The 23,329-nt window shown below is 32.3% G+C and overlaps 3 protein-coding genes across 4 annotated transcripts; 2 read left to right on the top strand and 1 right to left on the bottom strand.

Annotated features, from left to right (window-relative positions):
* Window positions 1-4,480: 4,480 nt before the first annotated feature.
* On the top strand, window positions 4,481-7,802 carry LOC143908943 (uncharacterized). The gene is made up of 4 exons (XM_077426806.1): window positions 4,481-4,633; window positions 4,898-5,107; window positions 5,676-5,763; window positions 5,843-7,802. The coding sequence occupies exons 1-4, from the start codon at window positions 4,583-4,585 to the stop codon at window positions 6,022-6,024; spliced, it is 531 nt and encodes a 176-aa protein (XP_077282932.1). The 5' UTR covers window positions 4,481-4,582; the 3' UTR covers window positions 6,025-7,802.
* Window positions 7,553-10,331, top strand: LOC143908942 (uncharacterized). The gene has a single exon (XM_077426805.1). It carries the CDS (start codon window positions 8,399-8,401, stop codon window positions 10,127-10,129), a length of 1,731 nt encoding a protein of 576 aa, XP_077282931.1. The 5' UTR covers window positions 7,553-8,398; the 3' UTR covers window positions 10,130-10,331.
* Window positions 10,190-21,663, bottom strand: Nup98-96 (nuclear pore complex protein Nup98-96). 2 transcript variants are annotated; one of them, XM_077426803.1, is made up of 43 exons: window positions 21,407-21,663; window positions 20,179-20,280; window positions 19,926-20,105; window positions 19,730-19,843; window positions 19,523-19,660; window positions 19,308-19,435; window positions 19,032-19,224; window positions 18,894-18,962; window positions 18,643-18,815; window positions 18,416-18,569; window positions 18,152-18,298; window positions 17,870-18,040; window positions 17,605-17,758; window positions 17,417-17,529; window positions 17,207-17,334; window positions 16,743-17,115; window positions 16,627-16,672; window positions 16,294-16,541; window positions 16,116-16,226; window positions 15,926-16,045; window positions 15,704-15,854; window positions 15,522-15,624; window positions 15,294-15,444; window positions 15,090-15,212; window positions 14,895-14,984; window positions 14,717-14,812; window positions 14,497-14,640; window positions 14,331-14,420; window positions 14,124-14,252; window positions 13,912-14,039; window positions 13,654-13,824; window positions 13,493-13,577; window positions 13,213-13,413; window positions 12,927-13,140; window positions 12,599-12,848; window positions 12,391-12,518; window positions 12,157-12,312; window positions 11,941-12,079; window positions 11,746-11,848; window positions 11,557-11,678; window positions 11,350-11,480; window positions 11,122-11,269; window positions 10,190-11,036 (listed from the first exon to the last, which is right to left on the bottom strand). In XM_077426803.1, the coding sequence occupies exons 2-43, from the start codon at window positions 20,225-20,227 to the stop codon at window positions 10,962-10,964; spliced, it is 5,937 nt and encodes a 1,978-aa protein (XP_077282929.1). In that variant the 5' UTR covers window positions 20,228-20,280; window positions 21,407-21,663; the 3' UTR covers window positions 10,190-10,961. The 2 variants fall into 2 exon arrangements, with proteins under 2 accessions (XP_077282929.1, XP_077282930.1); XM_077426804.1 differs by lacking the exon at window positions 17,870-18,040.
* Window positions 21,664-23,329: the final 1,666 nt, after the last annotated feature.

Genomic DNA, 23,329 nt, shown 5'->3' with positions numbered 1-23,329 from the left:
AAACTATAGAAAATAATGTTCCACATACAGCTATATTTAGTTAGCTACGTTTAGTGTGTTTATAATAACGCGTTCGATAATTTAATCATTATAGATATTGAAATTTAACAGAAAATCACTTATATAATTTGCATTTAAATATTATCTCAACATTAAACTGTACTATCAAATATTGTTTGTCATTATTCTGCCATTACATTGTCTAAACCGAACTAATTAAAAAAAATGTATGTGTATACTACTAATATCTCTATGAATATGTGTTCAATATTATAAAAAATACCAATATTCTTAAATATTCTTAAATATAGAAAATTTTTATTATTTCATATTTGTATTTAATTTATATGTATTTTACATACAACAATCAACGTAAACCGTCATAAAATGATGCTAATATTAATAATTTTAATAATATCTATACAAACATTATATTCGAATAGGTATATTACCACCAATTATTATTTTCAAACAAGAAAAATCTTTAAAATCTTGAGTTTATGTGTTTTTACTCCATATACAAATTATGGAAGAAATTTATAATTTGGCGCAATAACGTTAATGATATAAATTTTGCGCAATAACGTTAATGCATATCATTTGATAAAAAATGATAATTTCGTTATTTTGTGAATAAATCTCTAAAGATATTATGGAGTTCTAATCGATGTCGTGTAATTGTTAATTTTGACGTTATTGTTGGTATTTGGTATTTTTTAAGTATTTTTGAAAGCTGAATGAAAAATGACTGTAAAAATCAAGAGTCGGAAGATTAAAAAGTCATTTATCAGCGATTCATATTCTAATGACTATAAAAAAACAATGAACCAAAACCTATCAATTGGAGTATTATTGTTAGACTGATATTGTTATATTTTCTATATGTGGAATTATAATTTATATTAACCCATTTACTAATTGAATGTACATAGGTAAATGTGAATGATTTTTATTTTGTTGCACATTCAATAATAAAATTAATTTTCTACCATCTAGCTTTATTCTAATATATGTACTTCAAATACATATATGAATAGAGCATAAAAATATATTTTTGGTTCAAAAAAATGTTGCTTTTTTGTTCATAAGAATGAGAATGTGTTAATCTCTTTGCATTTCAACTCTTGGTTTTTATAAATCTTGTGTTTGCCTAAAGGTGTATAAAATTTGTAGATAGAACTGATTTTACATCGAGAACTGATCGCAGATATGTATAAAATTCTCTATGTAATACATAATATAATCAAAATTCATTCCACATTAAACAAATCAAAATACAGGGCAACTATTTCCATTCGACACGATTGTAGTAGCTCTCGATAAAAACTCGTCAAGTATAAACTTCCACATTGTAATATTCAAATTATATTACAATCTGTTTTTTAATTCTAATATTAGATTTGTTTTTATTTGTTGATTTGCCGAGTCCTGACCTCAGCATTTGTAATATTGTGCAACTTTGTTTTCAAATATTTATGTAGGAATATCAAATGAAATGTATAAATACCAATGCATGTAGGTAGGTATATCAATTCAACGTGAAAAATATTGTGTTTTCAGTTAAAATTTCGATTCTCTCGTCGAAACCTGACCTGATTTCATTATATTGTGTTTTGTTAATATTTTATCGAAAACGAAAGATTGTATCAATAAATCTACATTGAAAAAGAAGTATTCCTTTTATTACATACATATTTCTATCCTAATTTAAATGTGTATCTATTAAATAAATTTAATTAAGAACAAACTTAAACCTTATTTTATTTTAACAACTAAACTCGATGTAAAAGGATGTTCCGTGATCGAGATTTTAGTTATGTGCGTGAGATCGCTTTTTGCGGAATATTCACCGAACCGCTTTCAACAAATTAAAAATACTTAAATCTCTGGGTAGAACAGAGAGATGTAATAAGAATAGATGGGCCCCTACTAATAAATAATTGTTGTCAATTTTACGCGGTACGTCTCTATAAATACGCTACATCGCACGGAATACAATCGGAACAATTTACTTATAAAAATGTATCCCATGTTGCTTATTGTGTGTTTTTGAATGTATTGTGCAATTTTTACCGATGCTTGCCCATATTGCGAGTAATATAAACAAATAGAGAAGTTTTTATCGGACATACGTCGAGCACCAAGCGTCAAACGACTGATGCTAAAATTATTTAGATCTGTCCGTGGACAGAATTTCACTCGACAACAAAAGAACACCTAAAGCCACTTCTATTAATATTGCATTTCTCTGGGGTAGAATGTATTTTATTAATATATAAATGTGACATGTAAGTAATATTTTAACCCAAACTCAATTACAAATACAAACATATGTATAATTGTATATAATGTATGTACTTCCATTGTATGCAGCAGAAGTTTATTCCAATTCTATTACAATCTATAAATAATATTTAGTGTAATTGAATTCTATAGAAAGACGGATTGTCAGAAAATTTTAAGAAAATTATATTTTAAGTTTATATAATAAAAATAAATTTAATTTAACAAATAATGAAAATTTTAAAAAAGTGATAAAAAATTTTATTGAATTTAAAACAATTACAGTGAACAGTAATGTATTTTATGTTTTTCTGGGAATCGTAGATATTAATCCTGTTGGAGTCATGACTGGAATCCCACCTTGTAACGTTTCATACTCTCCATTACGTGGTTTTTTATAAATATCCAAGTATCTGGATTTGATTGATTTTTTTGAAACTTGATTTACTTTTTTTCTATTACTGTCAATCATACATGAATTGTTCAAGTTTACATTTTCACTTTGAACTGTAACAATAGATAAACTATTTTGCTGTTTAGACAAATTTTTACATTGTTCTATTTCGATTTTTGGGATTTCTACTAAATATTTTGTATAAGATTCTGACTTTTTTAAATGATTTATATTTTCACATATTGCTTTTTCATTTCCATTATTGTCTGATTGAATGCATTTGTCTGCAACAACCGTGTTTCCTTTATTGTTACTTATTTTACATTGAATACCAACATGAACTGGTTTAATTTCTCCCAAATTAAAATTCTTTGTACTGTCGTTCGATTTAGAAAATTCATTTATTGTGTGATTGGTTTTCATCTTTGAGGAATCATTCGTCACATCACCTTCGTAAGCTTCCAACATCGTGCTTTTCAAATAATCTTTTGCACATATTTGGACAAATGATTTAAGTGGCTGATTTCTTACCAGTCTTTTACAATTTATGACATCGTGCTTAATGATTCGACTGCATTTTGAGTACACCTTTCCTCCACATTTTTTACAAAAAAAATTTTTACCATTTATTTTTTCAATGATTGTATTTTCCCAGTCTGTAGACATTCTAAATGATTTTTCAGTATTCCAATTCATATTTAACATATCCTCAAAATTTATTTAAAAACTATGTGTTTACTGTACATAAATACAAAACAAATGAATCAAATTCCGAGAATTGACATAATTAAAAAAAATGTTATGGAACAAAAATATTCAAATCTTAGTTCAAATAAAAAAAAATACGTTTGCTGAGATTTTCTTTTTCGAACAATGAGCAGGTTAAACCAAATTATTATATGCAAGTACATAGGTATTTTAAATGGTTTGGTGATTATTACATACAAAGCGATATCGCACACGTCACTAAAATCTCGATCACAGAACATCTGGCACCGAAAATTCCATCCATCGAGAGCCATCATACTAACGAGTGTATTTATTAACGCATGTTAGTATGATGGCGTATTTATTAACGCCATCATACTAACGAGCCATCATACTAACGCATGAGTAACTTGAATACTAAATATTCCGTATTCGTGATTTTCGTGGTAACGATTGTCACATGCGCGATCACAATGTGTGAAATAATCCGCTTACCAATTATTGACATTGAAGCTTAAATTTGGACCATTGTGGCATTACAAGAAACCCTAATGTGCCACAATGGTCGAAAAAATACGGAGATATGAGAAAAATAAAAATATATACATACATATGTATATACACAGACAAAAATTATTTTATACATAATCATAAAAAAACAATAGCAGATAAAGTAAAAATATCAAATAATAAAATACAAAGTAGGGAATGTCTTGCATCTATAGCCAGCACTGATATATAAGAACCAGCCTCAAATACAAAACATCCCTGCGAGGCCCAAATGGAAGAGAGAAGATCCAAACTCCACTCATACATCACATTCAATTATAAAAATAGTGCTGAGCGCAAGCTCGCAAGTGCGCACGCAAGCTACTTAAAGAGTTTAAATTAATCTCCGATAGCGTACGTTCACTGAGGTGGAATATATCACATTCAGGCTCAATAATAATATTAATAGCAAAGTTAAAGTATCTTAAAATAATCATATTCAAATAAATGGGTCAGAATTTGGGAATATATTTGATTGCATGATGTGTATCTTTAGTCGCATCGTATATAGATTTTGAATTTTATCTTTTCTAATGGCCATTATTTGAACCCTTACGGCATAAATAAACGTCACATGTGTTATTATCTGTCAACCACAGAAGGAGCGAAATGGTCGTTGTTTTTGTTTATATGATTGCTTTTTAAAGCATGGGAAGGAGCAAAATGATAGCAAAAAGTTGTCCTAAATGCGATCAGCAAGTGAGAAAAATTTGTATTTTTATAATTCAAAGATTTTATAATTTCATTTATTTATATTTAAGGCTATGATTTCATAAACATGTAACAATTCATTTGACTTCAACTTTAATCAAATATATAGTTTTATTATTTCGTTGCTTTCCAACGGTGTCGATTAAATTGGAGCCGAATCATGCATTAATTTATTTTTCATTGTAATATTTTTAGACTAGTTTTTTTCCATTTGACTAATCCATTTTCTTATACCTCTCTCTCTTTATTTAGGTAGCAGTAGCTACGAAATCCTGCAAATGTGGCCATACATTTTTCTCAGCTCGCACAAGAGCATCTCTCGGTTCTACCAGCACCGGAAGCAGTCCCGGAGGAGGAGGAGGAGGAGGAGGAGGAGTTGAAGAACGTAGACGAACTGGACGAGTTAGAAGAGCGCGACCTCATTTTTACGATAGCCAAGATTACCAACGACAGAAAAGAAAGGTTTTAAAACATCAACTTCTTATTCCACACAATCAATCATTGTACTTAACCCTTTGCCTGTGGCAATAAATAGAGCGAACAAGCCCTGTACGCGGCACCTTTTTCGCGAATTTGGCAATCGAGTTTTCGACCTTAAATACAGATTTTAATATTTACTCAAGTAACCAGATATGTTAATTAACACATAAAGTATTATTTTAAACAATAAAATACATAATATATCTCGTAGTTTTGGATTAATTGTCAAATAATCATTCTTCATAATTGTATGAAGACGTGACGTCACATAAACGAGGTTTCAGTATGGTTCCACAAAAAACTAATTTTTGACTGGTATATATTCATTTTAAACCAATTAATTAGATGGCATTCAACTCTCAGTAATATATTCAACCAATTTTGAACCTTAAAACAGTTGAAATAGGCGCATATAAGGCTCAAAATCCCGTGCAAAGTTCAGAAATTCTATGGAAGACAGCCGCGCTACAGACTTGTCGCCTAAAGCTTCCATAGAAGACGGCCGCGGGCATACGGTTAATACAATACATGCTATTTATTTTAATTATAGACCCCAAAACGTCGATCTGTATCACAAGGTTCCTTTGACGACGATGATACAAAGAGGGATGGTTCCAAAGACAATGGAAAAGATAGTGGTTGGTGTACTTTTTTTTTTTAATTAAGTAATGTGCACTTTCTGTAACTAAAATAATTAAATATTATATTTCATTATAGCTACTGCTCAACGTGCAGCAAGGCGGAGAGCATTAAAACTGAAAATAGCAGCAAATGAAGCTAGAGCACCCCGAGTTCCACCAGAGCCAGTTTTAGATCCAGCACGACTGATACGGTGCACGGCTCTACTTCATGAAATTAATAGGAAAATGGCAGCCGTAACATGGTCACCAGATAAATAAATTTGTGACTTTCATATGAGTGTAAAGATCTTTTACATATAATAGGTTTTATCGTATAATATAATAAAATCAAAAACTTTTCGTTTAATTGATTATAACTATAAATTTATTTTGTCATTATTTTTTTTTTTATTTCATTGCATTAAATACCTATAATAAATATATTTTAAATAATTCCAATGTTTTTATTATATGAGCGATAAATTATCATGTGCAATTTTTACCGATTCCAATGTATGTATACATATGTATATAATGCATATATATTTGCTCCTATGTAGTTGTTAGGGTAACGCAACCGATGTGTATAAATTTATGAAAGGGTCCAGCTTTAGAATTGCACACATGATTGAACACTCCAACCCCTATTAAATGAACACTCTGTTTCCCAACATTGTGTTTCAAATATTAGTATTTCAATTTAATTTAAATATTACACACAAATTTGATTGAATATTTCAAGTTAATGTGAATAATGTCTCAGATTACTATGACTTATTGTTTTGTTATCTATGTATGTACGTAGTATCAATAGATGGAATTTTGTGATCATTCGAAAATTTGAACTCGAGATTTTGACTGATTCGAACTCAGAATCGATCACTGATCACGTTTTCATGATCTAGATAAAATGTGTCTGTGTATTATAGGGATTTTTTGAACACCGTTATTCCTATTGAACTGAAACTTAGTATTGGTTACTGAAATTCTTATTGACATTACGTACATTTTTTTCAAATTTTTAAGTTGGCTGGAAATGGTACCTCTCCTTATACATATGTAGGTGTCCTCCTTTTTTTTTAAGTTTTTGAATTCAATTATCTCCCAAGCCGCTCACTGGATCGGACTGAAATTTTTTTACATGTAATAGAAATTATAAATTTTATAACCTAATACTTTTTGAATATTTTTACCTTAATCGGAAGTAGTACTTTTACTCTAGAGAATCGAGGTTTTTTTATGTTTTTCTCGGAAACCTTTTCGTTTATTGAACTGAAATTTAATATCGAGAAGTTTAAGCGTAACACCAAGTTATGTATAAAATTTGGTAAGCATCCGTCAACTGGAAGTGGCAGTTTACTTTTGTTCGATTTTTCCTCCACTATTTTTTTCTACCCCTTAAACATGTGTGTTCTTCTCGAAAAAATTCAAGTATAATTTTTATATTGATGTGAAGAAAATAAAAAAAAATCACTAAATTTAATAAACCGGAAGTGGGATTTTTTTCTCTTAAGAATGTCAAAAATGTAACCACGATCCTTTCCACACCCCTAAACGTATCGAGCTAAAAATTTATATTTGTATTCTTTATGTACCAACTTAGATCTGATGAAGTCTTGGTCAGAATTCGTAAACAGGAAGTTTTTTTTTTTTTAACAATATTTCATTATTTTATTTTGACCTTTTAAACTAATTTTATTTTCTTGATATTTAATGTGTATAATAATTATAGTGATTTTAAGTAATAAAAAAATTTCGAACAAAATCCGACAGCCGGAAGTAGAAATTTTGTCTTGTGTAAGTTTCCGAATATTTACGCTCAATTTGTATCGAAAATGCTCTCATAACCGGTATGCATGAACTTTGTTTTGTGACCTTATATTCCTCAAATGCACAGATAAAGTCATGGGTTGGTCACATTCGAATTTTTTTTTTTATTCCATCAAATGTAAACATTGTATCCTAAGAGCGTAATGGTAACACGTTCACAAGACCTTATTATTACAAATATATCAGCGTTTTAAAGATTGTAATAAAGACATATTTTTGGTTATGTCTTTTTGGTTTTTGTTTTCTGTTCGAGTTCCGGGAAAAAGCCGTACATTCTCGTGGTTAAAAACATTTAAAACTGTTACTAGAGAACTTCAGTACAGTTATTCCATTCTGCTATGAATAAAACAATCATAACAAGGAAAATCATCAACATTTAACTAAGCAGATTTGATACAAAAAATTGTGCCATTTCAACAGCTGGTTTGGGAAGATACATGCTCCGAAACTTTTATGCATTGTATTGTCAAAAATACGATATTATTTTGAAAATTTGTATGAAAATAAGAAGAAAACTGCACCACCATTGCGTTTTACGCCGCAATATATACAATATATGTATGTATGTAAATACAATTTAAAGTATATAATCTAATATTGAAACGATTTTACGTATTCTATTAGTGGAATGAATTATAAGTAAAAAAGTTGAATAATCTTTGGAATAAATGAAGCAATGAAAATGTGTTTACTCAGTTCAATAACTGGGGAAATGTTCTGCGCCTCATACTGACTAAAATATGGCAGTAGGCATTCGATTATTGAGCCGAGCACATTAACCCAAATACACGTCCTTATTAATAGTGAACGCGTTTTATACACAATGTCCAGTGAGCAAGTGAAGTGTTCCGAAAGATCGTTGAAAAAACAAGAGATATTGAGACCAACATCTATATTACCGGCTATTTCACCATCGTTAAAACATCACAAATCCGTAGACAGTGCCAAATCGTCAAATACCAGCTCGAGAGTTTCAACCGCTTCTAGCAAGAGCAGCAGTAAAAGGACTGAAAAGAAAGAGCCAAATGATAATCTCAATCTGATTATATTCGGTAGTTCGGCTCTGGTAAAAACAAATCCACAGCCCGACACTATCGTGAAAACCAAACAAAGTACAGGTTCAAAATTTTCACAAATAAAAGAAGAGAACCCTTTAAATTCAGAAAAAAATGAAGATATTGATCCTAACGCATTTAAGTCCAAATTATCCAAGAAAACATCGCGAGCTAATTCCATCCCGGGGCCAATTAATAGGAGATATTCTATTGAAACTAGTACAATACGACAAGCTAGGCACACGCAACTTCTTAAGAAATCAGAACTAAACAAATGTGGAACAGACATAGAGAGTAGAAGTACCGAGTGTGTGTTTCGTGAAAACTTTTCGCTTGACTTATCCCGCATGTCCGACTTTGCCGATTCTGAAGACGAAACTGTGGAATGTAAAAGAAATTCTAAACAAAAACTCAACAAGGGACAAAACAATGCAATGCGAAGACGGCGAAGCATCGATAAAGAGAGGATTTTATCTTCTAAAACTGTATCACCCAGATCAATACCGAAATCGTTACTTACAAGAAGAAGTTCTCTACAAAGCGTTAGCTCTCGCGGTTTATCATTCACATCTTCCTTTGATAATGCTCTTCATGGGAAAGTAGGCAGCACTTACTCTATCAAGGACTACGGACAACAAGACTCACCTACGAATACTTTGAGAACACTCAAGAACACGGAATCTATTTGTTCGTCACCATCTCCAGATTATAATACATCAGAACCATCCACTGGTGACACTTCTCCGTGTAAACACTCTCCAAAGTCACAGAGAACTTCTACTTTTGACAAAAAGTATTCGTCAATGGACTCGAATAGAGCAACAATAAGTCCGATGAGTCAAATGCCATGTCTCAGCTCCAGTTCTAGCTGTTACACAAGCTGGATGGAAAAGAGCGTCGACAGTGAATTAATTTGCTCACGGAATCAAGAAGGAGAAAATGTGAGTAACGGCGCATCAGCAAAAGATCGGGGAGAATGGAATAATTTTTGGCGGAATTATAACAGTTCTTTGGCCACATTTCCAAAACAATTCTATGACGATTGTCCTACACCGTTCTATGAATCTAACGAAAAGACATTAATGCCAAATTATGATATTAATACCAAAACCATTATCGAAGAAGAAGATACAAATACCAAAAATGGTGATAGTCATTGCGTTTGCCTGTCTAGAGATGAAGCTAAGGAAATGATTCATTGTGCTCGCAGATTGGCAGAAATTTTGACTTCAGCGTTAGAAAAAGGCGATTCATATTCAAAAAATGAAAAATTGATAACAAATTCAAAAGAGGTGCAAGTGAATGTAGGCATAGGAACTGAACATAATAAAAATGAGACGATAGATAATGTGGTAAATTCGAATGATATCAGAGAAAATGTGCCGAGGAAGAAAACTTTCAACAACCATGACGAATCTACAAAATTAGACATAGTGGCACGCATGTTATTGAGTGGAATAACTACTTTGTCTAGCGATTCAAAAGATGTGTTACTGTAAAGATATTCGGATTACAATTGAAATGAAATGGGTAAATAGTAATAATTGGAAAAAATCGTGGACTGGTTCTGTAATAATTGATTTATTTAAGGTTGTACATATTTTATATCACTGGATTGTGAATGTGAAATATAATTGTGAATGCTATCAAAGTCATTTTATACAGTGTGCTAAAGAAATTTATTAAAAATATATATATGTATGTGTTTACATCCTGTATTTTATTTATTATTTAAATTTGAGGAATAATAGTATAACATATTCATGGAATCAACTTACATTTTGCAAAAAAAATTAATTTATAATATATATTTAGAATTACAATAAAAGCATTCATGAGAAAAACTGTTCTTATTATTGTGAAATAAGAGTAAAATAAGAGAACAGCAATTCAATTTAACAAGTTAACATAACAATTGACACTTCGATATTTTAAAACCTAACTTGATTAAAGTACTTAAAAATTATAAATTTATACATCTTTTTAATTTATGAAGATTACATTACTAAACCTCAGTTACGAGATATCATCACATAGTTTTCTGTCATAGCATACATTAGTTATGCATATCAATTTAAATTGATTACTTATGTTCAATCACTTGTGGCACACATTTTTGGATTCAATTTAAATAATTTCTTACAATTTCAGTAAAAATTAAAAATTCAAATCTTTATTCTTCATGAATATATGTATAAATATCTATTGTAACGCTGTATATTATCAAAAAATAAAAAGGCATTTATTATAGGCTAAGATCAAGGTCATCACTGACATAAATAAAAATAAAAAAAGTTCATTACACTAAAATCAATCAATATCTTGATTTGATTATTCTTCACTCGAACTGCTCATGGCTTCTGAAGAAAAAACTACTCCACTTTCTTCTGTTAAACTATCCGATATCTGAAACAATAATAGTCTTTTACATACACCTACTACAAAACAGATTTTATTTACACATGCAAATGCATATATAAATATTACATACCTTATCGAGAAGTTTTCGAACGTAATCTGAGGGCAAGTCCATGCGATTTAATAAATTTAATAAAGGAGAAATATTTGATCTCGTGATGGTAGAATCTAATCCTGCTATTGCACAACCAATAGATGCTAATCTTGCACCAATTTCACATCTGAAAAATTACGAATAATAATTTAATACAAAACCATATAAGCATACATGTATGCAAATAGTGAATGAATAAATTTTTACCTAGCAACAGTATGTTTGAGAGTAATTGTAGGAAATTTAGTAACAGCAGAACACGCGCTTGCAAGACGCATTCGTAAACTTTCACACTGATATGAAAGACTGTCGCAATCACCATCTTGTAGTAAATTAATCTGTTAAAAAATAAAATAGTGATTTAGTACAGTCCAAAAATTCATTATCATATAAAAAGTTTATGAGACTCCTTACTTCATCACAAATATCTAAAAATTCCAAAAGTAGATGTCCTCCATTAGTCCAATTTGGAATACGACCGGCATCTCCTACAGCCTTAAGGGGCTTCAGCAATCTTCGCAGAGCATCTGGATTTTCTACAAACGACAATGAAATTAATAAATCTTCTAGACTTCTATTATTTATTATAATCAACAGAATTACCATTTAATATAGTAGTTGGTGCAAGCTGGTCAATTATCACTTTATGAGCTTCAGCATAATGTCCAGAAAGCGTCAAATAGTATGCTTCCATTTCGCCATCGCCCTAATTTTATAGAGATAAATATAAAATTAAAATATTTATAAATAAATTTCACTTAATAGTTCAATTTTTATTCAAAATTGCGATATATATACCTCATATTTTGCTTTCAGAGCTTCTGCTTCGAATACCCATTTGTCTGGTATACCCAATTTTTGAAGAAGATCTCGCACAGGAGTATTTTCACTACCGCCTGCATATCTCAAGACAACTTCTTTGACTAAATGATTCCGTCTAAAAAAAAAAAACAAACCACATGTTAAAAAATATATAATTATTAACAGTTATATACACATATTTAATTAACTTACATGTTAATATCTTTGATATGTTGAAGAACAAATATAGACCAAGCCCACATTCCGTGGGCTTGCAACTGAGACGCAAATCCTGTAATAATATTATGAAGTCCACGTTCAGACCAATGTGAATAACCTATACTTTGTAAGAATTGTTGAAGAAGCCAACTGTGAAAAAACAAATAAATTAGAATCATAAACATATAAAATGTACATACATACAAAAAAACAATAACTAAAATAAACCTCAATCTATGATCCAAAGGATCGGGTGTGTGCGATGCAGGATTTAATATGGAATCCATAAGACGCCAACGGGATGCACGAAGTGCCATTAACTGATAACGAAGGTCTAATATACGCTTTACAGATTTCTAAAAAAAAAAATGCATATTAAACATTAGAACATTGAGTATCAAAAGTATATTAAAAAAAGAATAAGAAATAGCCTAACATCATCAAGATCGTCCAAATTGCATTCGTATGGAGGAGACGGGAAAGCAACCCTTCCGTGAAGAACATCTTGACTTTCTGCAGTGGTCAAATCATACTCCATATTATTTTCATTGTCTTCATCTTCACGGTTGCGAACGTCTACATCGTAATTATTACTAACGCACTTTCGTAGACGCGATTCTTCATAGAAAGACCGTTCGAACGCTTGAATGGCATCAGCTACTGATGCAACAGGTTCACAGATATACCTATCAAAAATAAATAATGAAATTGAACAGAACAAGCACTCCTTTGTGATTGCATAGTAATAAATATAATCTATCTACCAAAAATGCAATCCAAATGCACGGATCCAATCGAGCCCGTTACAAACGTGTATAGACGAAGGGCCATCATTTGAATCACTGCTAACTAGAATTCTAGAACGACCAGCTAAAAGGCTAGCTGTAACAAGCCGAACTGGGTCAATCAGGCGATCGGCGTTCGTTTCTTTCCAAAGTCCTAATTGTCTTGCAGCCAAATGTCGAACTCGCATTTCACCTAAAGGTAATAAAGATAATTAAAATACTTCCATGTTTTAATAGTAAAACAACATACAAAACTGTTTCAAACCTCCGATTTGAGAAAGCATGAGTGCATTGAAGTGATCCCCTTGTTTTTGAGCTAAATGACACGCTTCTCGAACTCTCTTCGATGCTAATAAAGTAAAAACTGTCGTTTCTTCGTCGGACCTCGATGTTGCAACAGTCTGAAGCCATTCCGATAATGCAGCATGTTGACCCAACAAACGTGCGCCGTTGGGAACTTTAATATCTGTTAAATAGATTCGATCATTTAATATTTAGTAAAAAATTTAAAGAAAAGCACAACTTGAATAAAAACAAAAATTTACCGTTTTCTGGATCACCATGTTCTCCCCATAGTGCAAGGCACAATGACCATACTTCTCGCCAATACGATGGACTAATGCCGAATTCCTAAAATCAATTAAAATCCATCAATATCAAGAAATTCCAAAAATATTACGGTACGTAAGTACAAATGAACAATTACAATGTTTTCATTTAATTTTTCCAAGCGTAGAGCCTCTTGAGCATATTCTTTGACAGCTTCTATTTGTGAATTCATAGGCGATATATATGGACAGTTTTCCTGTGTATTTTTCTCCACATTCACTAATTCCGAGTGTTTTAAACATATCTTCAAAAAATTTTCTATGCTATCCTAGAAAGATTATATAACAATTCAATGATAATGGAGATTATATTTTAAGTCTCGCTATGAATTGAATGTTAGTCATTATAAACATACCTTGAACGATTTATTTTTATCATTTGGCGGACCTCCACCTGCAATCTGCAAATGCAACACTAGCTGTCGGGAAGTATCCCCAGCTTTTCGGCCGCCAACTAGTGAAGATAATGTGAGTAAATCACTGTCTATAAAAACAAAAAATTAAAAATGTATTCATTTAAAATGAAAAAGCACTATTACACATAAAACAAAAATAGTCAAATGATTACTAGGCGGTCTATCAGCTGCAGCATCGGCAGTAGTAATAGTCATCAGGTGTGTAGATGGGCCCCAACCTACTCGTAAAAGTCTGGCCAAAGCTATTGAACTATCAGCGTAGCATCCATTTCCATAACGTCCTTTTAACAAACATCCAAAATAAAAATAAATGGATTTAAAGACAATACAATTTAAACACAAACAATTTACTAATTTACCTGCAATGGTTTTTTCATAAGGCAACACCCTTTTGTGGTATCTCAAAACGACAGATTTCGGTTTTATAATAGGTGGTTGTATGGACAAGCCTGAAGATATAAAATTAACAATTAAAATTTCAATTTCAATTTGTTTGTTCCCATCGAATATTCATGATTAATTTACCTATTTGCAATGGAAGTTCTGTTTTATTGGTTATAACTGATGGAGCTAGAGAATGAGGTAATTCAGACACCATTGATAGAGAACTTTGAGGAATCGATAACTGTGGAACCAGCTGATCCGTAACCGAAGCTACGTCATCCATTTCTACAACATAAAATTTTGCGTCAAAAATAATCTTTGAATCTGCACACAAAACAATAAAAAAAAAAAAGATTTTCACCTGTATCGTGATTGAAAAAAGAAGCTTTCATTAACTGAAGAGTATGACTACTACGGTTTTCCAATCTAGCCAATTGGGATGTCGGGCTGAGAGCGTCTATAAAAGTTATTAAAACCATTATAATCATACAAAAAAACTAATCATATAGATACATATGTATACGAGATTTTAAACACACCTTTAGAAGCATAAAAAGACGCATGACCAGTGTCAGGATACAGAGCAGCCGAATCCATACTATTTTCTTCAGAAGTATCCATAGCCAATCCTAATAAAACAAGGCATAATATTATCGATTGAAAACATACATACCTTAGTCATATAAAAAACATACTTCTAGAATATTGAATTTAAACACAATAATAAAATTTACCTTTAGTTGTTCCATTCAATTTGGATACAAAAGGAGTATCTGCCGATACACTGTCCATAGTATGCTCATTTTGATCAATAAATACATTGGTAGCATTAGTTGGAATACCAGTAGGAATGTTACCTGTAAAAATGTACTGGGTGAAATTGAATTCTTATGATGAAAAATATGCATTTTTATGCATGTAATAAAAACTAAAAATACCTGGTAAAAATCCTCCCAGTCCTCTAATAACACCCGTAGCTGGCAACTCTTTTGAAGGTTGTGCTACAGGTTTCTTCAATTGTGCTCCATCTGCTTGTCCTTCATCTTCTTCGTCTGAATTTGTCAAACCATATTTAGAAAAATGGGGAACCTTAAAAAAACATATTTACATAGTTATCAAAATTTTAAATCTGATGCGTACAAATAAAACAGAATATAAATAAAAACCTTAAACACCCAACTGCCCGTTTGAGGCCTATATTCGATGAACCGAGTACCATGTTTATTACAAACTCGTCTAAGTTTTCCATCGTAATCCATCTTTGCTAATCTGAAGAGACAATTTTTGTAAATAAACAGAATATTTTTGATTAGCTTTGTATGTATTTGTAAAATCTGAAATATCTTACTTGTCAGGAAGAGTAATGGGTTCTTTCAAAGTTTTATCAATTGGCCATACGCAATCCAGGGTTACTTGCGCCGGTCTATTAAGGCCGTCACCCACAGCTGGTTTAGCATCATCATCGGGATATATTATAATTTCTTTATGCATAATGTGAACTAAAAAAAATTATAAAATAAAATAAATCTGTTTTATTGACATACCAATGCCCAAAAATAGAAATTCCTACCCAATTGATCAACGTCAAGATTTGCAACATCCATTTCGCAATCATAAAAGACATTTCCGTAACCTCTACGACCAATAGTGAATTGTGGAACTACACATCTTCCATCAGGTTTAATGTATGCTATAAAAATAAACAACCATGTTAATATAAATTTTGAATTCAATCAAAGTAAACAAATAAAAATATATACCAATCAGATCGTCCAACGATGGTAGCGTATAATATCCAGGACGAGTAAGTTTAATACCGGTCGGGTGAGGAGTGTGTACCCGAGCTTCAGCAGAAGATATATCTTCATCATCTACGACGAGATTGAGTTTAAAAAACGCGATTTATTTATAGTACAAGTAAAAGCCTAATTAAAATACCATTTAAAGCAGGATTGATAATATTTTCTTTATCTTCAACATCGAGTAAGCCAGTTCTCGATTCACGTAAAGTTGATCTGGTTTCAGAAAATTCTGACAAATCAGGATATAAGGTTCTACGTGCTTCCTGTTCCTTTTCTACAGACGTACCCGAAGTTTTAGAACTCAATAGTTGCTCTACAGTATTATCAAGGTTTCTAGGTTCATGAACATCACTAGACCACTTGGCTAAAGATTTTGTAGTTAACCTGAACCAAAAACATGCAAGTGAAATTACAAGAACGCCAAATATGTACAATGTTAATAGTAATTAAATAAAAAAAAACTATGTACCAACTAGATCTTCTGTTTCCGGGAGTATCATCATCATTAGCAGTATCTAAAAATTTAAAGCATTAAATTTATTTCAATTTTTCTTTTCATATATAATTTTTTTATGAATAATTTACCTGTAACAGTGACATTAAGCGAATTTTTCAAGATGCCACCCCTAGGACTATCTAATCCAACGCGTTTTTGAATATTACTAGGAGATATTCTTTGAGAGTCCGTTTCTGAAATATACTCAGGCGAAAGCACCTCTCTTGCAGAAGTAAAGCTATTTATTCTAGGACTAGCGTCAACAATCACGGAACTTTCATTTCCATTATTATTATTACTGTGATGATCAATGATCTCATAAGGTAATGAAACTTCATTGTTATTTGAATTATCATTATCAGCGGCTGGTTTTGGTCTAAGAACTAGTCGCTTCACGCTCGGTTTGAGCGTAAACTTTTGAATAGAGGGATCATCCTCTTCTAAGCCATCGAACAAAGATTTCTGTAAAAAAAAAAAAAACATTCCAAAACATACTCACAAATAAAAATTATACTACATATACACAAAAACACATATTTAATCATTTTATTACCTTGGACATGGCATGAAGTGGTTTAACTTTTAATTTAGTCACTCCTAAGGTCACTTTATATTTATCACTTTCCATAATTGCTCTCTGAGCAGCTGGGTTGGTCGGCTTCAATGAGTCATTTCCTTTTTCTGCAAAATATTAACTCTCTTAATGAAGCACATAAAACAAATCAAAATGGTAGTAATGAGTATTATAATTATTAATACTAACCAGATGACGGTGATATATCCTTAAGCAACGAAGAATACCCATAAGGATATGCACGAGCTAACGTAATGATACGATCATGAACACCTGGTCCAGCATTAGCCCCACCAGCAGCACTAAAAGGAAATAGTATAAATATATAGAAATAAATAAAATAAAAAATATTTGAATTATAAACTAAGAAGACATACCCAAGAGTGGCAACAGCAGGATTTGCACCCAAAGTATTTCCACCGAGATTTAGTCCTCCGCTTAAGGTAGCAGTACTCCAGGTATTAGAAGTTCCCAAACCGGTAGATCCGAATCCTCCTAGTCCTGCGGTTCCACCACCAAATGCTGTATTGCCTGTACGATTATAAAATTCAATAAATATTAAGAAGAAAGCACAGACAAACAATGGTTATGCAAATCCGATAGCATCAAGTACGTTAACATTCTTTTTCAAAGTAATTATACCCTGAGAATTAAAAGCTCCTGCACCAAGATTTCCACCCAAGCCTCCACCAAGTTGTAAGCCACCCGCACCTCCGAAAAGTCCGGTCTGCTGCTGATTTGTAGCTGTCCCAAATAAGCTACTCCCCGCAGGCTTATTACCGAATAAGCCTCCACTTAGATTTAAGTTAGTTCCTAATTTTTACAAACACAAAATTCATTGTAAAAATAATATGTTTAAATGTGTTAAAATATATGTAATATGGCAATAATAAGCGCAACCATCAGAAAGGAAATGAAACTAACCTAAGCCAGGATTTGTTGCCGACGTTGGATTGAATGTTCCAAAGCCGGGAGCTCCAGTTTCTGGTGGTTTGGCTCCGAATGTCGGAAAGGCAGTCCCTGTCGCCGCACCCGATGTTGCAACTCCAAATGCGTTTCCTGCACCGAAAACTAAAAAAAAAAAAAAAACAAACCATAAAATGAATCACAATTTCAAAACTTATATATTTAACAAAGGGATAACCAAGAAATGAATATTATTAATAATTATGTAAAATATATTTATACCGGGAGCTGTTGTTCCAAAACCAGTAACAGCAGATTTGGCCCCAAAGACTGAATCTTGAGTTTGTCCAAATGCTCCAAATGCCGGAGCTGCTGATGTTTGAGGCATACCAAATCCTGTATTTTCAGGTGGTTTGCTTCCAAAAATTGATCCAGTCTAAAATATAATCAAAAATTTAGTTTCAAATAGAAAATCCAAATTTATTTTTAAATATGGCAGAATTCGATACCTGTTGAATATTTCCAAAGCCTGGAAAAGTAGTAGGTTGAGCTGGTCTAAATGTGTTCCCTTGAGTTGGTGTTGCGAATGCCGGTGCAGCTGCTGCACCAAAAGGTTTTGCCGCTCCAAATAAAGAAGTGGATTGGTTAGTAGCAGCTGAGCCAAATGCGAATGTATTGTTACCTAATATATAAAAAAATATATTTAAATATAAAAACATACATTAAAATATTCGAAAAATATAGCACACAAAAAACTTACTGGTTGGCGGTTGGGCACCAAATCCGGTAGTTTGTGGCTTGCCAAAAACTCCTGAAGGTTGTCCAAAAGCTAAATAAAAACATGTTATAAATAAAATTGCATAGAATAAAAATTATATATATAAAAAAAACTACATACTTGAATTAGGTTGGCCGAAAAGAGGTTTATCTTGAGCTGGTTGACCGAAGAGGGTATTAGATGTACTCGGCTGACCAAAAGTATTTCCAACAGCCGGAGTAGTAGTACCGAACAAACTAGTAGTTGTAGTTCCTTTCCTATTCGCTAGATAATCTTCATAGCGAAGTTCTTCCAGAGATTTATTTTCATATTCCTATAAAGATTTGTTCCGATGTAAAAAAAAAATCGCATCCAAATATTTTTAAATCTCAAAACAACCAAGCAATTTTATTTTACCTTCATGCATGTGATGCAGAGATGATGTGTATTAATATTTTGAGGTTGACCATTTTTCACAAACACATCCGTTCCATTAACGGGAGCAAATTTTATGTAAGTTCCCGTCTGTCCCGTTTGCCCAAAGCCTAGCAACAAAATCAACAATTAGACAATACAGAAGTATGGTACAGTAAGAGTAAATAAAAACACACACACACAATTAGTTTACACACCTGTTGTGTTACCAAATAAGCTTGTATTTCCTGCAGCAGCTGTAGTAGGTTGTCCAAATAATCCAGTGCCCATTTGCGTGTTTGGACCAAACAAACCACCCACCGGAGCAGTGGAAGAAGCTCCAAATGCCCCAAATCCTACATAAAAACAATTATTTCAATGTTTTTCCCAAATAAGATAGTTATTAAAAAATCCTAAAAATGTACCTGCAGGCTTAGTACCAAAGGTTTGAGTTGCCGGAGTCGTTTGCCCAAACAAAGACGTTCCTCCAACGGCGGGTGTGTTGCCGAATAGACCTCCAGAAGTATTTTGCGAAAATCCTAGTAAATTTATAAAATTCTCATCATACTTAGCATAAAGTAAACGAAAAAGAAAAAGGCAACGTGTATGACGATGAAATACCGAAGCCAGTTTGAGCAGCCGGTTGGCCGAACAATCCCCCGGAAGTTGAAGTCGGTGCTCCAAATAGAGTCGATCCACCGGCTGGACTACCGAACGTAGACGTAGATGCAAAGCCAGCCGTCGCCGGTTTTCCAAATGTATTCTGCCCGAAGGGAGACGTAGTATTGGCCGAATTGAATCCTATGAAATATAAATTGTGTAAGTATTTTTTTTAGCAAACTTACTATGTATATAAAAAAAAAATAATACAAACCAAACGTCCCAGCAGACTGCCCAAAAGTGGGCTTCGGTGTGCTGAACATCTTGGCGTTTAGACGAAAATTACGATCGTTTTATAAACAATAAATCACCGCATCTGAAATGTAATTAAAAATTGACACATTATATATAGTGGAAAAATGAGTAATGTCAATCTTATCTGATAAACGGTCTGTTAAACAATTGCATTACAAATTATCTTACATTACACAACAATAAACAAAGCAGGTGAAATAGATGAAACGTTATAACATTTAATTTCTCACAATAATACTATTGTATAATTAAATAAATACATCATAAGTTATTATAATTCAAATATTCGGCTAAACAGAGTGAGCGTACAAAAATTTTGTAATAAAATAAATATATAACATTTGAATGCTCTCTGTTAGAAATATTCTGAATATTCTATTAAATATTTATTAAAAAGGCATTTATTAAGTTTTCATGTTATTCTTTAGTTGTCATGGTTTTAGTTTTCATTGTGGTTTTTTTAATATTTTAAAATGGTTGATTTAACTATATTTAAATCAATAATCAATAATAAATATATAAACAAAAGATCAATACGTATTTTTATTAGTAAAAAAAATAAATTGTCGACAGATTAAATGCGCTTTGCTTTAATTATCCTCATGAATATTCGAAATTTAAGGACTAGCCTCATGTAAGGCTCTTATATACAAATAATGAAATATTTATCTGATTTACAAATTGAAAAATTTATTCTTTTATTTGAAGTTAAATTGAGGAATTTAAAACAAATAAAAGAATACGTTTTTCACAAGAATACAATAAACACAAACGAATAAAAATAGTGTTTTTTATTGAGAAATTAAACTGCGTATTGAACTAAATTAAAAAGTGCGTATTTTAAAAATTGGTCAATATTTTTGTAAATATTATAATTGACAATGTTATTTGTGGGAGACGTGAATAAATCACGAATATATATGTAAACATATATAAAATAGAAGAAATAAGTAAATGATTTCGCCACAAAGATGCGTGTTATGAAATTCCTTCGATGACAACTACTATGGTGAAATAATCTTAACCTCAAAAGACAGGAAATTTGGCGGCAATACGCCACATAGAAAAAACAAACGAACGCGATTTAAAAAGTGACGTGTAGTCTCCGGGGGAATTTAGACCAGCAATTTTGCCAGTCGTTCGATGCGAGGATGCGAGGAGGCGACGAAGGATGTGCCGTGACGTACCGTTGAGTTGCGGTGGTCTGCTTTATGCGCGTTTCTCCTTCTGCGCCACGCTTCGTCTCGTGAAAATTAGGGGAGCGAAATGCGGGTCGCGGGTTGCGGGTGCGGTGAGGTCCGGAGTCCCCGGAACAGGCCTCCCGTGGAAAAGCGCCCCACTTTTGCAGTGAGGTTATGTGAGAGCCGATTCAAACCAGAACCGCAGCGACTCGCATTGGACACTCGCCTTCGCGTTCGCCTACCGCAACGCTGCCTCGAAAGTCAACGTCACTTTTCGCCACACTTTGTTTCTTATTTCTATTTATACGTTCATATTTCTGTTTATACTAATGGGCAGGGTCGACGCGTTATGTTTTGCTTGTGAATGCGATAAATGTATGGCTGAAGTTGGAGTCGTTAAAAATTGAGTGACTCCAAATCTGATTTCGTATTTTAATCGCATTTATTTTTTATTTTAACTATGCATTATATATGAATATTAAATTACTAAATAAAAGTGACTTATCAATACTTAATGTATGTGTGTATGTAGATCTAAAACGCAAAATTTATATTTCTGTATTTTTCACATGTTTACTCCATTGGGGCCTGCTACACTTACGGCTAGTACCTCAGGGCTGCCACATATATGTACATATATATACATTCGCTTAACAGTTTAATATAAACAAATTAACTTAAAATAAACAAAGAAAAGTTCAAAGTTCAGTTTAACAAAAAAAAATAAGGTTATGGACAAAAATGTACTTATTTTTAAGACCTTACTTATTTTTAAGAACAAAGTATTCGTTTTCAAGTTCAAATAAATTAATATAACAACTTTTTTAATAATTATCAATTAAAAATCGACCTTTAGTTGCTGCGAAGATCATTTTTTTATATCGTCTCTCGTTGCGTTCGACTAAGTATTTTCACGGTCGACGGTTCAACGGTCAGTGATTTATACATTTTAATCAGTATTATATTTAAAAAATTATCAATATCATAACTAAAATATCAGTAAAAAATATATATAATCAGTATAAAATATAAATAATCAGTATAATAATAGTAATCTGTTTATTAATTTTACCGGTAAACGGGTTACATTCCAAATGTGAATCGCTACCAGGATAACCGGTTAAGTTAAGTCGGTTAAAAAAACCGACGATTACAATCGCGGGAACGACGATCTTGTACAGAAGGTTTTGTTTAGTTTACCAGCAGGGTAGCACCTATGGTAGAAAGGTTCGGTGATTACATCCCAAATGTGAATCGCTAACAGGATAACCAAGACTATGAAAATCACTCACGCGGGTTTCCTGTCGCACGAAAATTCGTCGCACAGGAAAATTTCCGTACAGAAAACCGCCCAAATATTGCTCAGCAAATACTTTTTTTTACGAGATGTGGGCAGTTTTGAGCAATATTTTTTTTAACCCTGACAAATTTGTGGGGAAATTTTTTTTAACCCTGGGTGGGTCCCCTTTGGCTCCTGGCATGCACTGATTTCAGTCCCAGTCCGCCACTGTATGTAGGTATATATTTTATTGGTGCACAAAATTAACCGTGTTCAAAGAACAAAACCATTAAAACATGATTTTCACACAAAAACAATAACATAATAATGAATATTTACTGCAAATCAGTGTGGCTTCTGCTGTTGCCTTTCAGAGACCAGTTCAGAAATGCGCGGCTTCTCCTTGGCAAGTGCCACTCTCGTGTGATTTTCGCAACAAAGTCTGTTCCTTTTCTTGGTTTTTATGTCCAGCATCCTCGAAAAGGATTGCTCGAATAAAGAATTGCAGACGAATGGTTTGAATAAAAAAACAATTTATTTTAATATTCGGTACAAGAGTTGATTACGGACTAACTTAAATTCTAACAATACTGAGTTTATATACTCTTTAGCAAACAATGAATGTGTCGAAGACACGTGTTGTACAATTT

This window comes from Arctopsyche grandis, chromosome 3 (genome assembly GCF_051622035.1).
Source record: "Arctopsyche grandis isolate Sample6627 chromosome 3, ASM5162203v2, whole genome shotgun sequence".
Taxonomy (NCBI): domain Eukaryota; kingdom Metazoa; phylum Arthropoda; class Insecta; order Trichoptera; family Hydropsychidae; genus Arctopsyche; species Arctopsyche grandis.
Note: the sequence above shows the minus strand (reverse complement) of the source record. Positions and strands in the feature narration are given on the sequence as shown.